At 24.9% G+C, this 15,259-nt stretch overlaps 1 protein-coding gene across 2 annotated transcripts; it reads left to right on the forward strand.

Moving 5' to 3' along the window:
- The first annotated feature begins 1,339 nt into the window (after nt 1-1,339).
- Nucleotides 1,340-10,551, forward strand: LOC114179872 (ABC transporter G family member 15-like). Of its 2 annotated transcripts, XM_028066359.2 has the most exons (9): nt 1,341-1,580; nt 2,924-3,006; nt 8,062-8,523; nt 8,608-8,727; nt 8,803-8,934; nt 9,067-9,351; nt 9,436-9,708; nt 9,783-9,890; nt 9,965-10,551. In XM_028066359.2, the coding sequence occupies exons 1-9, from the start codon at nt 1,367-1,369 to the stop codon at nt 10,307-10,309; spliced, it is 2,022 nt and encodes a 673-aa protein (XP_027922160.2). In that variant the 5' UTR covers nt 1,341-1,366; the 3' UTR covers nt 10,310-10,551. The 2 variants fall into 2 exon arrangements, with proteins under 2 accessions (XP_085527824.1, XP_027922160.2); XM_085671698.1 differs by having other exon boundaries at nt 1,340-1,580; nt 8,608-8,934.
- The last annotated feature ends 4,708 nt before the right edge of the window (nt 10,552-15,259 follow it).

Here is a 15,259-nt window from a genome sequence, read left to right on the forward strand (position 1 = left end):
AAATATAATACTCTTTAAAGAACAGCCAAACTTTCTTATATAATCATTTTATTCTTAGTTTTTTATTATATATTTTTGTTTAATCAACCACTTTAATATTTAGTATATGAAACACATATTTAGTGTTGTTTATCAGATAAAAAAGCGAAACAGGTTGCATGGATGGGCAACAGAGTTTTTCAACTAACTCCATAATTGTTACATCTATCTTTAAGTGTGAATTGTCAGGATTATTATTGCACGTCTATCTACCTCGAAGTGCACACTTTTTTTTACATTGTTTTTATTCTTTTCGCTCTCAAATATATATGTAACTTCTAATAATTTGTTTAATTGTCAACAAACTTAAAAGGAAAGGGTCAAAAGGAAATTAATTTTAGCTGTTTAATTTATAATAATAAGATTTTCTCTTTTCATATTTTTAATACTAATTATATTTTTTACAATATAATTTTTATTAATTTTTTTAAAATTATTAATTACTTTTACCTATTTTGTATAAAATTATTTTTTTTATTCATTTTTTTATTTTTAATATATATAAATTTATTTTATATATTAACTTACTAATATTAATTTATTATTATCTATTAATATAATATCATTTATATTTAAAAAAAGTGTAATGTATTTATGCTAATAAAATATAAAGAAAATGAAATAAAACTAAAAGTAGCTATATTTGGAGCGATGAAATAAGTAATTTCCATTCTTAATTTTTCATTGTGTGGAAAACTGAATTATCAGCTCATGAATTTATTTACTTTTTTACATGTGTGAAGTGTAGTTGTGTTGAGTTTATTCGATCCAAAGATTACTGAGAAATCAATTTTCTACAAATTATAGAAGATTGAAGAGGCGGTTATATTATTGGATGAGCTGTTACATTACATGTCCTACAAAATAACTTGGTCAATTATTCACTATAAATCTGACATCAAACTCACCTACCAAATGTACTAAACAACCTTTTCTTTTTAAATTATATGACATTAAATAGTGACCTATTAATCTATCTTCACGATATCATCGTACAAATTTAAATTTTTAAATCAACAAACCCGTTCACTTTATTTTATAAATACTTACCCTTCAATATAATTTTCCTTTACTTGACCCTACTGGTGTCTTCTAAAACCGTAAAAAGATAATGCAAGAATATTTAAAATTGAGAAACAAAAAGAGTGCCCTTAAGATAACGACATGGTACTCTTCAATAACTCCTATCAGAAAATCTTCAACTAACATGAACGTGTTCATACAGTGCCATAATGAAACATGAATCCAATTACAACTAACAACAGTAATAATAAAGGTATCTATGTATATGTATATAAGTTGAGAGATATGATGTATAGGTACCAAAATGGAGTTGCAGAGTAATGCAGATATTGCAGTGGAGAATAAGAGAAGGGTGTGTTTGTTTTGGGAAGATTTAACAGTGGTAGCATCAAATGGAAGCAATAGTGCAGAAAAGGAACTCCTAAAAGGGTTAAGTGGTTATGCAGAACCCAACCGGATTATGGCACTCATCGGTCCTTCAGGATCTGGGAAATCAACTTTGCTTGCTGCACTCGCTGGTTCTTCACATACTTTTCTTTCGTTTCTGCTTTTCTATTCTACTCGTCACTCTTCACCGATTCTTCTGCTTAACTATACTCTCATACTTTCAACATACTTCAACAAATTTCTCCACAAATGTTTTTAGGGTTAAAAGAGATTGAATAGTAAGTTAAAATTAATTTATGTACAAATTGTTTCCAAAGTATGATTTTTTTTGTTTATGTATAAGTTAATTATAATTTATCAAAAATATTACTAATTTTTCTTGTTTTCTTTTTCTAAAATTATTTATAGGAAAAATTATCTAAAAGTATCTTTAGTCACTTAATCCTGCTGTTGCATGAATCATGAGTGCCTAATGATTTTTTATTCTTTTTAACTTTTATTTTTTTTAATGTAAAAAGAAAAGCAAGTTGGTTTAAATCTAAATTTTGTATAAAAAATTATACCGAATCCTCTTACTACCATGAGAATCCCTGTGAGTTTTCATCTAACAAGAATAATAACTTTAGTAATTGATTTGAGAAGTGCTTTTTAAAGTAATTCAATATTTAGTAGATGAAAGATTTTATCAAGATTTAGTTAATTACAGCTTTATCAATATTTAGCACATGATAATCATTGGACTGATGATTGGCCAAAAATAATTATTCTTTTTGGTGTTATTTAATTTTCCATTTTTAGAATATTTCTGTATCTCAAATTATTTTTCCTTTTTAGAATATAAAGTATACTTCTTTTATAGTAGCATCAAGAGATAAATTCAAGTCTCACAACATTATATATATATATATATATATATATATATATATATATATATATATATATATATATATATATATATATATATATATATATATATATATATATATATATATTTCACAGACATTTTAAAACAAATGATTGTCTAAATAGAAGGTATTTTTTATATCATAAATTTCTCTAGAAGATATCTACTTGCATAAGAGGTAATATTTCTTTTTTCATAAAATTATTTAAATTAATAACTTTTAAATTGACATAATAAAAAAAAATAGGCGGTGATATTTCTTCAATTATTTTAAAAACTTGACATTGATTGTAATCATGACGAACATAAAATCTGCTTTCTTTAATAGAATGTTATGAGTACCGACTAACATAAAAATGTCAGGTGTTAGGTAGATTGTAGTGATGACTATATAAAAGTCATAAAGGAGTGAAAGCAACCGAAATAAAGAAAAATGAAAGTAAAAATATTTTTCTCAAAGCACAGTGACAGTGCATTATTAATTTTTTATACTTAATTATTAATTAATGTTTCACCTATGTTTTTATTATATTTATTTTAATTTGTGATAATTTTATGTGATTACAACAGGTATACTTCCAAGCAATGTTAGGATGAGCGGAAATGTGGTACTGAATGGGAGTACGAGAAGGATGACAGGCTGCAAAGATGTTGTAAGAATTTAATTACTTTAAAAATAATTTAGTTACTTTAAATCATAAAATTTTAAATTTTACTTTGTCAATGTTATTTCTTGATTGATATTACAGTGGTGGAACTTGCTCGATATTTATGGGGGTGCCAAAATATAATTAAAATTTATATATTTAATTTATATATTTAATTATGGATCCGTAAGATTATTTAACTTAATAATAATTGAATCAATACTAAAATTTTTAGTTATATTTTGTTTTTAATGTAAATAATCATATCGTCAGCAAAAAAAATTCATCTTTCGTAATATTTTGCAGTCTTATTTTGATAATTTTCATTGTAGAAAATTATCTTTTTGATATAGTTGTAGAAACAAGAAGAGTTAAAATAAGACGAGACAGATTAAAAAATCAATGAAATAGATGTAATTGACTTCCTATTTTTGTCAAAGATTGATTTTTTCTATTTTCTTCTTCACAGTAGCTTCCATTTTATCACTTTTAAATAATTAATTTATTCTTTTATTTCTTCATCAATATACTTATGTTTAAAAAAAATACTAAAAGATAATTTATCATAATCTAAATAAAAATTGTGATATGTAATTAATAAAAGAAAAAGATATGATAATCAAGTCACAATTAAAAACCAGTTATTAAAAAACACTTAGTGCATTGCTTTTTCTTGATATTTATAAAAATGAATATACCAAATGCTCGTGAGATAAAAAATAATATTAATTATTAAACTAATATTTCACTATCAATTGAGAAAAAAAGAATTACTTTTCTCTTCAATAATAGAAGAAAGCATACAAAAATGAGAGCACAAAATAATGAATTTGTGTTCAACTTTCTTTTTTTCTTCATAAACAAAAGAAAACAAAACAAGTAAAAATCTAAAATGGATACAATATGTGAGAAACTCAAAAAAACAGTGAGAGACAAAATAAAAAATATCTTAATAAATTTATTTATTTTTTATTAAATTTAATTTTATGTTTTATTATTTATTAACATTTAATGTTATATTTTATAAAATAAATAAAAAGATACCTATTTTAATATTTATCAATTCCTAATATATATTTTTATTATTTAAAAAATTCCAAAACATTAAATTTCTTATACATAATTTAAAAAATTAAAAACAAAAAAAAAATTCATATAATATAAATAAAAAAAAATCAAAAACATTGGGGGGCCACGGCTCCCCCGTCCCTTCCTGGGTCCGCCCCTGTAGTTAAGTTTCTTTGTCAATGTTAATAAGACTATTTTTTTAATATATTAATGTTATCTATGATTTTGACTTTTTGATATATAAATTGTTTTTAGATTAACATAATCAAAACTATTTTTCATTAATTTAGGTTAATATTATTTTTTTTATTAACGTTAGTCAAAATATTTTTGACCATGATGTCCTTTGTGATTTTTTTATTGATGTTGATATATAATGATTACTTTTATCAATGTTACTATAGTGTTTTTTTTTTGTCCAAAGTTTATAAAAACAATTTAAAATGTTGAATAGAGAAAATTTCGATCAGCCTAAACGAAGATTATTTTTTCTTCAGATGTTAGTTGGGAAGTTGTCATCAATCTTTGATCAATTATTAAGATTGATATTAATAGTTGAAAGTAACCTCCTTTAATGTTGATTAAGAAAAATAAAACTCTTTATCAATGATAGTTAAATATTTTGCAAAATAATATTGAAAAATAATATTAACTAAAAGTATCATCCACTAATTTTTTTTTTAAATTATAAAATATTGTATATTAATTTCTTTTAAATTTATCAATAACTGGAATACTCCATCTAAAACATAAATTTTAAGAAATTTGAATTATTTTATCTGAATAAAATATTTTAAAATAAAATAATTTAAAATAAAAATAAAAATTTAATATATTTAAATTTTTTAAATATAAATTTTTTCATCCAAAGAAAATATTAAATGGAGAAATAAAATTCATAAAAAAATCATGCTTAAAATTTGAGGAAAATGATTAAGTTGAATGAAACTGCAGAAGTTACTTTTAAGCTTTATAGAAGGAACATTGAATTCAATGTTGATTATATAGTTCGACTCTAACTTCTAAGTGATTTCTATTGAATTGTCAAATATATGAATAGTAGACTTACTACTTTTCAAGTATTCAAGGTCTTGAAATATTTATAAGTAATGATTAGAATGTTTCGAGGGTGTTTTGTAAAACCTTTTGTAAACACATATATAAAAAAGAAAATATTAAAGTATGTTTTATTTTTAAGTTTTCATTTAATCTAATATAATATCACATAGTATGTTACATACAAAGAATAAAAAAAAATATTTATGACTAAAATCTATTGATAATCACAATATTTATCGATAAAACAAATAAAAGAAGTTATCTGTAATTATAAATGATTAACAATATTCGCTAGTAATTATTAACAATAAAAGATTATCACTAAATATCTATTAGTAATTACTAATGAATGTTTTTTATCGATAATTACTAACGATCAAAATTTATTGATAAATATCTGTTCGTAATTATTAATAAATACTTTTTATAAGTAAATTCTATCGATGATTTTCTCCTTCTTCTTTCTCCACATCTTGTGATTTAATCTTTCTTCTCCCTCTTTTTTCTTCTTCTTCTTCTTTCCTTTCTTCCTCCTTCTCCCTTCTCTCCCTCTCCCTCCTCTCATCCTCTTTTGAAGTTGCCATGTCTGCCATTGTCGCCATCATATTCGTCTTTGTCACCATCGCGTATGTTACTTTTAATTCCTCTTCCTCCTTTACATCCTCCTCTCTCTTTATCATTATTACTTTTGTTGTTGTCTCTTTCTCCTAATTTTTCTACTTTTCTTCTTCTATTCTTTTTTTCTTAATTTTACCCATCTTCATTTTATTTATAACAATATTTTGTTAGATTTAGTAGAAAAATTGATCTCATTTTATCAACATATATTAAAAAATTATTTTCATAAATACAATTACCAACGCTTTTTTCAGAAATAAAATACTGACTTACGAGAATATTGTCAGTAATAAAAATTCTAAATTACTAAAAGATTTTTCAATTAATTTTGCCGATAAATTTAATTGATAAATATATTCTACAATTTATAAAAAAAATTTGTCAATCTTTAAATTCTATTTTGCCGACAAGTTTATTTTTATTGATAAAATTCATCAATAAATTATATTTTATTGACAAAGATCAATAAAATTTATTCGGTAATATGATAATTTCGTACAGTGAACATGATACTTATATATACTATATATTTTACAATAATAAAACTTGTCTGAATAATATACATGGAGTCTATATACACCATTACTCTAAATCTAACTTTGGGTAGGCTCTCGGATATAATCATAACAACTTTTTTATATATATATAAATAAAAGGATAAACTAATTCAAAAAGAGACATCATACAACATGATATACAAAACATCTTTATATATTAATATATAAAGATAGTGTGTGCACCACCAATAAGACTTTAACACTTGAATGATCATGTCTGCGTTCATGTTAACACTTGATCAACAGTGAGTCATCACCTCGACATCGTTTAAGTGATATGTTACATATCTCTTAATGATACCAAACTACACATCATATTTTTAAGGTTTAATATACAACAACATTTATAAATGTTCATATGCTCCAACCAATCACAATCACTATCACTTGTATCAATTTGTAATTTGTTTTTCATATACAATACTATCAACAAATTATTTTCATATCTAAACAATATCTTATTGAATAAACTATACTTAACTGCCACCAAGAAAAGCTTCCTTTTTTACAATTCCAGAAGTCTTACCAAGCTTTTGGTATGTTTCAAGTACCAAATCCCACTGTAAAGACATCTCCCCTCAATCAAACACTTCAAAGAAAAAAAAAATTATATTAAATTCTTTGTAAAAAACAACTGCTTACTTATCCAAATGAAGAGTTTTATCGACTAAGATCTTCCTAAGAACTATATTATGATATCACAATAATATTGTAGTTATTCTCTCGTCTTAGAGAGAACTCAAAGAAACTAAAATTGATACAAAAATGGTTGAAAATAGTTTAAGTGTGAGTCAAAAAGTTTTACATTGGATATAATAGACAAAGTTAAACACTATATAAGAATAAAGATTCATAATATCATTGCCTTAAGGTTTTAGAATAAAAGTAGTGTCAAATATTTTATATGTGTAAGATTAATGTCATATAATCATATAGAATAGACAAAATTAAACATTATATAAGAATAAATACCCATAACCTTATATTTGTAAAACTAATGTTATATAACCATATGAAACTTTAATGACTATAAGCATAATATATATATATATACATATATATATATATATATGTATATATTTATACATAAATATATACATATATATATATATGTATATATATATATATTTATACATAAATATATATATATATATATATATATATATATGTATATATATATATGTATATATATATGTATATATATACATATATATATACATATATATATATATATATATATATTTATATATATATACATATATATATATATATATATATATATATATATATTTATGTATATATATATATTTATGTATATATATATATACATATATGTATATATATATATATATATACATATATATTTATGTATAAATATATATATATATATATATATATATATATATATATATATATATATATATATATATATATATAAATATATATATATATATATATATATATATATATATAACTCAACAAAAACGAATAAGCTATAATATATATTATAATTTTGTTAGATTGAATTAAACATAAATAATTGTATTGTGTGTAGAATTACGTTGAGAGCTTTACCTGTGTAACTTTATTATACTTACTTTTAATACAACTTTTTATTTCATAGATCATCAAGATGAAACTCTATTTCTGATAACCAAAAGCAGTAACTCTAAAATCTACGTTCATCAATTGCAATAACTACGTCTATAATGCAGAGATACAACTCCGGTTCATGATTGTATTTGTGATGTTTTTGCAGTGTTACGTTACACAAGAAGATTATTTCTTGGGAACTCTAACTGTGAAGGAAACCCTCACATATGCAGCACGTTTGAGACTTCCTTCTGATACAACCAGAAACGAGATTGAGAAGGTGGTGACCAATGTATTGGCTGAAATGGGTCTGGAAGATAGTGCAGAAACCAGACTTGGAAATTGGCATCTGAGAGGCATAAGTACCGGAGAGAAAAGAAGGCTCAGCATAGGCATTGAAATCTTAACTCAACCTCATGTAATGTTTCTTGATGAACCCACCAGTGGCTTGGATAGTGCAGCCTCTTTCTATGTCATTTCTTCTCTATCAAACATAGCTCATGATGGAAGAATAGTCATATGCTCCATTCACCAGCCCAGTGGTGAAATCTTCAACCTTTTCGATGATCTGGTTCTCCTTGCAGCAGGTGAAGCTGTGTACTTTGGACAAGCAAATATGGCTGTAAAGGTGAGAAATTTTTCGACTTTTTACCATTCGAGAAGACAAAAGTTTAGCTTTTCTACGAAGCTGATAAATTCTGTTCTTGTTCAGTTCTTTGCTGATGCAGGGTTTCCTTGTCCAATCCGAAGGAATCCTCCTGAGCATTTCCTTCGTTGTGTTAGCCCAGAGTTCGATAGTGTCACCGCCTTAATAAAGTCTAAAATTGAAAACGTTTGTATTCACTATTTTCAGCATTCTTCAGCTTGGTTTTGTGGCTCATATATAATGCTGTTGAATTGTGTTCAGGCCGCTTCATCGTCGTTGAATTCTCTTATGAATATGACGACAGAGGAGATTAAATCAGAACTCGTAATGAACTACAAGAACTCCATACATTCAGCAAATGCAAGGAGAAAAATCAGAGAAATGAAAAAAAATGTAAGTCAATTTGTATAAGGCCACACTGCTCTCACATTAAGGCACATACCAAGAGATGGAAAAGACAATTGCAATATTGGCCATTACCCTTTTTTCTTTTGTTGAATTTGACTGAAGTAACTGGTTGTTCAGTTGCAGGAAGAACCTTTAGTTGAGAAGATATACGATACCAGTTGGCAGAAGCAGCTATGGACACTGACAAATAGATCCTTCTTAAATATGACCAGAGACTTTGGTTACTATTGGTTAAGGATTGTATTCTATATCATCATATCAGTGAGTGCTGGTTGTCTTCTTTTCAACATAGGAACAAGTAATGAAGCAATCATATCCAGAGGCAAATGTGATGGATTCATCTTTGGCTTAATGATCTTTCTGTGTTTAGGAGGCGTACCCTTTTACCATGAGGAATTAAAGGTACTCAAACAAACCATTAACTTTAATTTAGTTCCATTACACTAAATTCAATGGATCTCTTATTTCATGACTCTTAAAAACCAGGTCTTCAAACGTGAAAGATTTGGAAAGCATTACGGAGAGGCCATCTTTGTGCTCTCACATTTCCTCTCATCACTGCCTTTTGTTCTTGCAATTTCCCTCTCTTCGGGGACAATACTTTACCACATGGTGAACTTTCATTCAGGCTTCTCTCATTACTGCTACTTTTGCATGAACATATTTTGCTTCATTTCTGTCACAGAGGGCTGCACATTACTCGTTGCAGCACTCCTACCCGAGCTATTGGTAGCAATTGGAACCGCAACTGGTGTAATTGTGAGCAAACTCAAACATTCTCCTCTTCATTCTCATGAATTTGAAGAGTTATTTACCTCAAGTTGTGCACACAGGTATTCATGATGGTGCCATCTAATGTATTCAGAAGTCTGGCAGACCTTCCAAAATTCTTCTGGCGCTATCCAATGTCCTATCTCAGCTACATTACCTGGTCAATACAGGTACAAATGTTTCAATGCATTTATCATATATTTAGATTATGATGTTAATGATGCTGTTTTACTGTGAAACACAGGGTCAATTCAAGAATGACCTGATTGGTCTTGAATTTGAACCAAAGGTGGCTGGGGAAACCAAGATAAAGGGTGAACATATACTTCATGCTATGTTTGGAATTAGCACTGATTATTCAAAATGGTGGGACTTAGGAGTTGTAGTTTGCTTCTTGATATGCTATAGAGTGTTGTATTACTTGGCCCTTAAACACAAGGAGAGAGCTTCATCATTGTTGCAGATCAAAAGGACTTTCCTACACATTTTTCTCAGAAGACCCTCTTTGAAGGACAAATATACTTCTTCCAAGAGGCATCATTTGCACCCTTTGGCACTTCAGGAGGGTCTTAACTCTCCAATGTCATAATTCTCTCACTTTTCCTGTTAAACCTATCTCTCCCATGTCTCAAGTATATACATACTCTACTTACCTAATCTTTCTTTTTTTTTACACACTGTGACATTGATATGTCAGCAACTTGACATTGTAACCATGCTATGAAGTATTGTTTAAGTTTACAATAACGTGTAATGTACGACATAAAAAAGTTCGTTTGTAGAAAATCTTGAGAGTGGAATTTATGATAAAGTCAAACATTTTTTTTTTTCCATGGAAAATGTTGATCGTTATCTTGAACTTTCTGTTTATGGGTGATGATTCATCTTAAGTAGGAGGAAGAAGAAGAAAGGGTGATAAAAATGAATTGGAGAATGAAAGTCAAGAAAGTTGAGCTGCATTAGAATGTTCCATAGTGTCCACGTTCAAGTGCTCTGCGTGGATGTCACAAAAAACTGATGAAGGTATAATTAACTTGTCCCAGCACATGCCAATATTAGATTGGTTTGACTATAAATGGAACAAGATTATTTAAGAAAGTTCTCAAGTTTGACTTTCATAACTGAAAGAATACACATTATCAAAGAAGATTAGTTAATTACATTACCTAATAGAAGTTGATCATTAATGTTGGTAGACATTTCATACCAACAATACATAAAAAAAAAAAAAAAACTTATAACAAAACATTTGTTATTAAAGTTAATAAAAAGAAAAAAGAGAATGGATTCTATGGTAGAGTACGTAGATGCTCCACATAAGATTCAGTTTGGCAAGATAAAGGATAACATTGATTTTTGGTTATGCAGAGAAAAATCACTTCTCTCATTTGGTGTATTTGTGTAAAACATATTTTAGAAAAAAAAATATTTTAATTAAAAAATACTTATTATAATTTTGTTATTACTTATTTATTTAAATTAAGACAAAAAAGTTAACTTTTTTTTTAAACATACACTCTTGTTGGGAGAGAATGCAGTATTGGTCTAACGAGGGGGCTTCTCCACGCAATTTCAATTGTTTTTCTGCATTTCCAAACTTTTTCAAAATATCTTAAATGATCATTGACTGTTTCACCAGCAGTTCCTCGTACACAAATCTCGACATTTACAATTCGATTTAGATAGTACTACTTTTTCAAGTCTAGTTAAAAAAATTACTAGATTTCCAAATTTAGTTAAAAAATTATCGGATTTCGAAATCCAATAAATATAATTAAATTTTTTTAAAATATGTATATATTTTAATTATGTTTTAAAATAATGTAATAAGAAAAAAAAATAAGACTAAAAAAATTAACATTAAAAGAATTAAAAAAAACAAAGAATAAATATAAATATATAAAATTTTATTTTATTTTTTTCTTATTTTAGTTTTATTTTATTTTGTTTAAAGGTTAATTTTTTTTCATTTTTTTTTCAAATCAGGACATTAAAAAATAAATACAATTAAAATATAAAAAGTATTAAAAAAGTTAACCTTTAAGTAAATTTTAAAAAAAATAAAAAACAAAACAATATACACACACACACACACACACACATATATATATATATATATATATATATATATATATATATATATATATTCAATGAACATTCAATTGTTTAATGAAAGAACCAAAATTAATGATGGTTAAGAAAAGGCAATGCAATTGCGGTCAAGAAAAGTCATAAGCTATAGTATTTTTTTTTTCTCATACAAAAATATTAATGTTGACCAATTGATGGAATTATTTTAACTTACTTAACTACACTAAATATTGGAATGTTTTTATTATTCGACAGTAAAATTATATATGTTAGCTACAACTTTTATTTTATTTTTTCATTAAATTTAACAATTTGATTATTCATAATAATAATAGTATATAATGGAATAATAATTTAAAAATATGCTATTAGTTGACTTTAATTAAATTGATATATTATTTTAATTAACAATTCTGACACTCACTTATTTAAGCCATTAATATTACTATTCATCCTATTTTTTCTCTTCTTTAAGCCCAACTAAGAAGCACTGGATTAATCCCAAGACTGTGATAGTGATTAGTAAAATCATATCTAAAAGTCAGTTTTAGTATTCAAATTCTTGGCCTTGCGAATAAATGTACTTCTGCTACGACTAATTATTGCTAGGTCTTTAAGTCACATTACATGATTAATTATCTACAGTTTCATAATTTAATTTCTTCTGCCGAATGAAGATTTTGACTTTTTAATAGCAAATCTATTTAAAATTGCATTTTAAGTATTTGGGTTTCTGGTGACTAGTTTTGCTTATTTTATATATATATATATATATATATATATATATATATATATATATATATATATATATATATATATTCAAATTTGTCTTCTGCGAGATCCAAATTCACACCTTATTATTGGTCACTTAATAAATATGTATAATATATGGGTTAAATTTTTTATATTTAAACTATTTTAAAAATTTATCTTTCATCTTTAAACTAAATTATATATTATTTTATGTTTATATTTTATAAAAAAATGTAAAAAGCTTTCTCCATAAATAATATGTATTATAATTCATTATAAAATCCCATTTGTTAGATGAAAAACACTTCATGAATATTATCACTATAAAAGAACTCTCAAATAATAATAAATTTTAGTGATAAAAATATGTTTAGAGAATATTTTTGTTAATAATCAAAATCTTAGTAGTTATTATTACTGACCGGTTTAAAGACTAATTTATAATATAAATAATTTTAGTTACCATTTAGAGATCAATTATAATTTTAGTTATTAATAATTTTTAGTTTATAAATTGGTTTATAAATTGATAACTAATTATATTTTGTCACAAAAAAATATTATTATTCAAAGTTTTTTTTAGTGTATTTATTCTAGATATTATTTTATATAATTTATATAAAATACAAGAACGAAATAATGTATAATTCAATTTAAAGTTGAAACATAATCTATAACAATATATAAAGAGAATTCTTTTTTTCTGTCCACTTTTCATTTTCCAATTTTACCTTTAATTATTATTTTAAAAATTAATTATTTTATAATTAGTTTATCTTTAACCGTTTTTTATTTTTTTTTTTATTTTGACCGTTATTCTAAAAACTTCTTCTAACAGTTATTTTATTTAACAACTATTTTAAAATTTATTATACATATTTTAAAAGTAAATATTATTTATCTTATAAAAATTAAAAAATGCGGATACATACGACAACAACTGTGTATTCGCTAATTTTTTATAATATTTTTAAAAACAAAAACACCTTTTATTTATAATATATTGAGTGATTTGGTTATTCCATATTAGCATTCGATGCTTCTACTTGTGTTAATTACCGAGATTTAAAATATTATTAGTTTTGGAGTTTGTAACTTTTATAGTTTTGTTTTTAATATGAAAAAAATATATTTAAATTGTCATCTTAATTATAGTGAAGATAATTGGGTACCGGAAGAATAGTAGTTGATTTGATGGTTGATAAAAATAAAAGTAGAGTGAAAACCTGAAATTAATAAATTTTCTATATAATTATTAATTCAAAATAATTAATAAAATAAATTTTCTATATTATATAAACAAATTTATATATATATATATATATATATATATATATATATATATATATATAAATTTTATAAACAAATTTTTTTTAAAAGTTAAAAAAATTAAAAGAAAAGTGACAGTCCAATCTGTTGTTTGTCCTGAAGCAGAACGAGTTGTAATATCCAATCCATTTTGTTATGGTGGACCAACACAATCTAATTCGGCCCATTTTTGACGAGTCAAATACGAAGTGAACAAAAAATGTACACCCATATTTATTATTTTTACTAAACTTTTCAAGAATCCTTCTCCTGAAACACCACTAAAATGTATACCCTGTCCTTTATTTTTTATAAATAAAAAAAGCATTTAATTCAAATATACCGAAAACGACTCTTTTACAGAATTATGTATTTATTATAATTGTGATGTAGGACAAAGATAATAGCTAGGTTGAAAGTCGTATCCTGAGAAATTAGTTTTAAAATCCCATCTATATTATTTAATAGTTCCGTATGTGACTACACTAGTAAATCACAAACTTAAAGTTCCTCCTGCACGCAATTTTGTTAGTTCACATTCATCTATCTTATTTAAAGTGAACCAGGAGAGTGACACAAAGCATCAATAGGAATTTCCTGCTTTGGAAGTTTTCTACATATCAAACATATTTACTACTTGTCTTTCTTTTTTTAATAATCTTTCTCTCTGTTCAGTTTTCAAAATATATTAATATTAATATATTAAAATAATTTTTAACATATTTAAAAACATCAAAATTAGTTAATATCGATTAATATATCTTAAAAATGCACTAAAAACACAAAAACAATACTAATATTTCAACAACAATTAGTCTAAATTCATATCAAACAAACACTGAAAAAAACATCTTATATAATAATCAATTTTTACAACAAAAAATAATTAACCACTCTAATAATCAATTTAATACTAATTTATAAATAAAAATAATTTTAAAAAATTATAATAAATCTCTAATTTAATAATTAAAATAATTTCTATTATGAATCGATGATATTGACTATAAAAAAGATTTTAAACTATCAAAATAAGTTGATTTATAATTATAAATTTAATTTTTAAATTGATCACTACGTTTTTTTTTTCAATAAATTAGGTGGTAATAACAGTTTTTAGTATAAGAAAAAAAGTCAGCATATTGGAATATAATATTGTGCCACGTCATAGTCGATATTATTTTGTAGTACACGCGGTTAGCTTGATGGAACATAGAAGCATCGCATTTGAATGGAAGAAAAAATAGTTTCTGAAATTGCACAGAAAGTCAAAGCAAGTCGCTTGCTTTCATGGAAAACCCTCAAACCATTTCATCACTTTTGATGAAGAAATCAAACTAAGTACCCAACAGCCAGTGATGGAGGAATTTGCACGAAAGACGCACAT

Source organism: Vigna unguiculata, chromosome 1, assembly GCF_037176805.1.
Source record: "Vigna unguiculata cultivar grain cowpea cultivar isolate G323 ecotype 2 chromosome 1, ASM3717680v1, whole genome shotgun sequence".
In the NCBI taxonomy this organism is placed as follows: domain Eukaryota; kingdom Viridiplantae; phylum Streptophyta; class Magnoliopsida; order Fabales; family Fabaceae; genus Vigna; species Vigna unguiculata.

Bases quoted from the DNA above. Each gene is read 5' to 3' on its own strand.
- LOC114179872 (XM_085671698.1), top strand. From the start codon at position 1,367: ATGGAGTTGCAGAGTAATGCAGATATTGCAGTGGAGAATAAGAGAAGG. The intron at 3,007-8,061 runs GTAAGAATTTAA...ATGTTTTTGCAG, and splicing joins TGACAGGCTGCAAAGATGTT to TGTTACGTTACACAAGAAGA. The intron at 9,891-9,964 runs GTACAAATGTTT...TGTGAAACACAG, and splicing joins ACATTACCTGGTCAATACAG to GGTCAATTCAAGAATGACCT.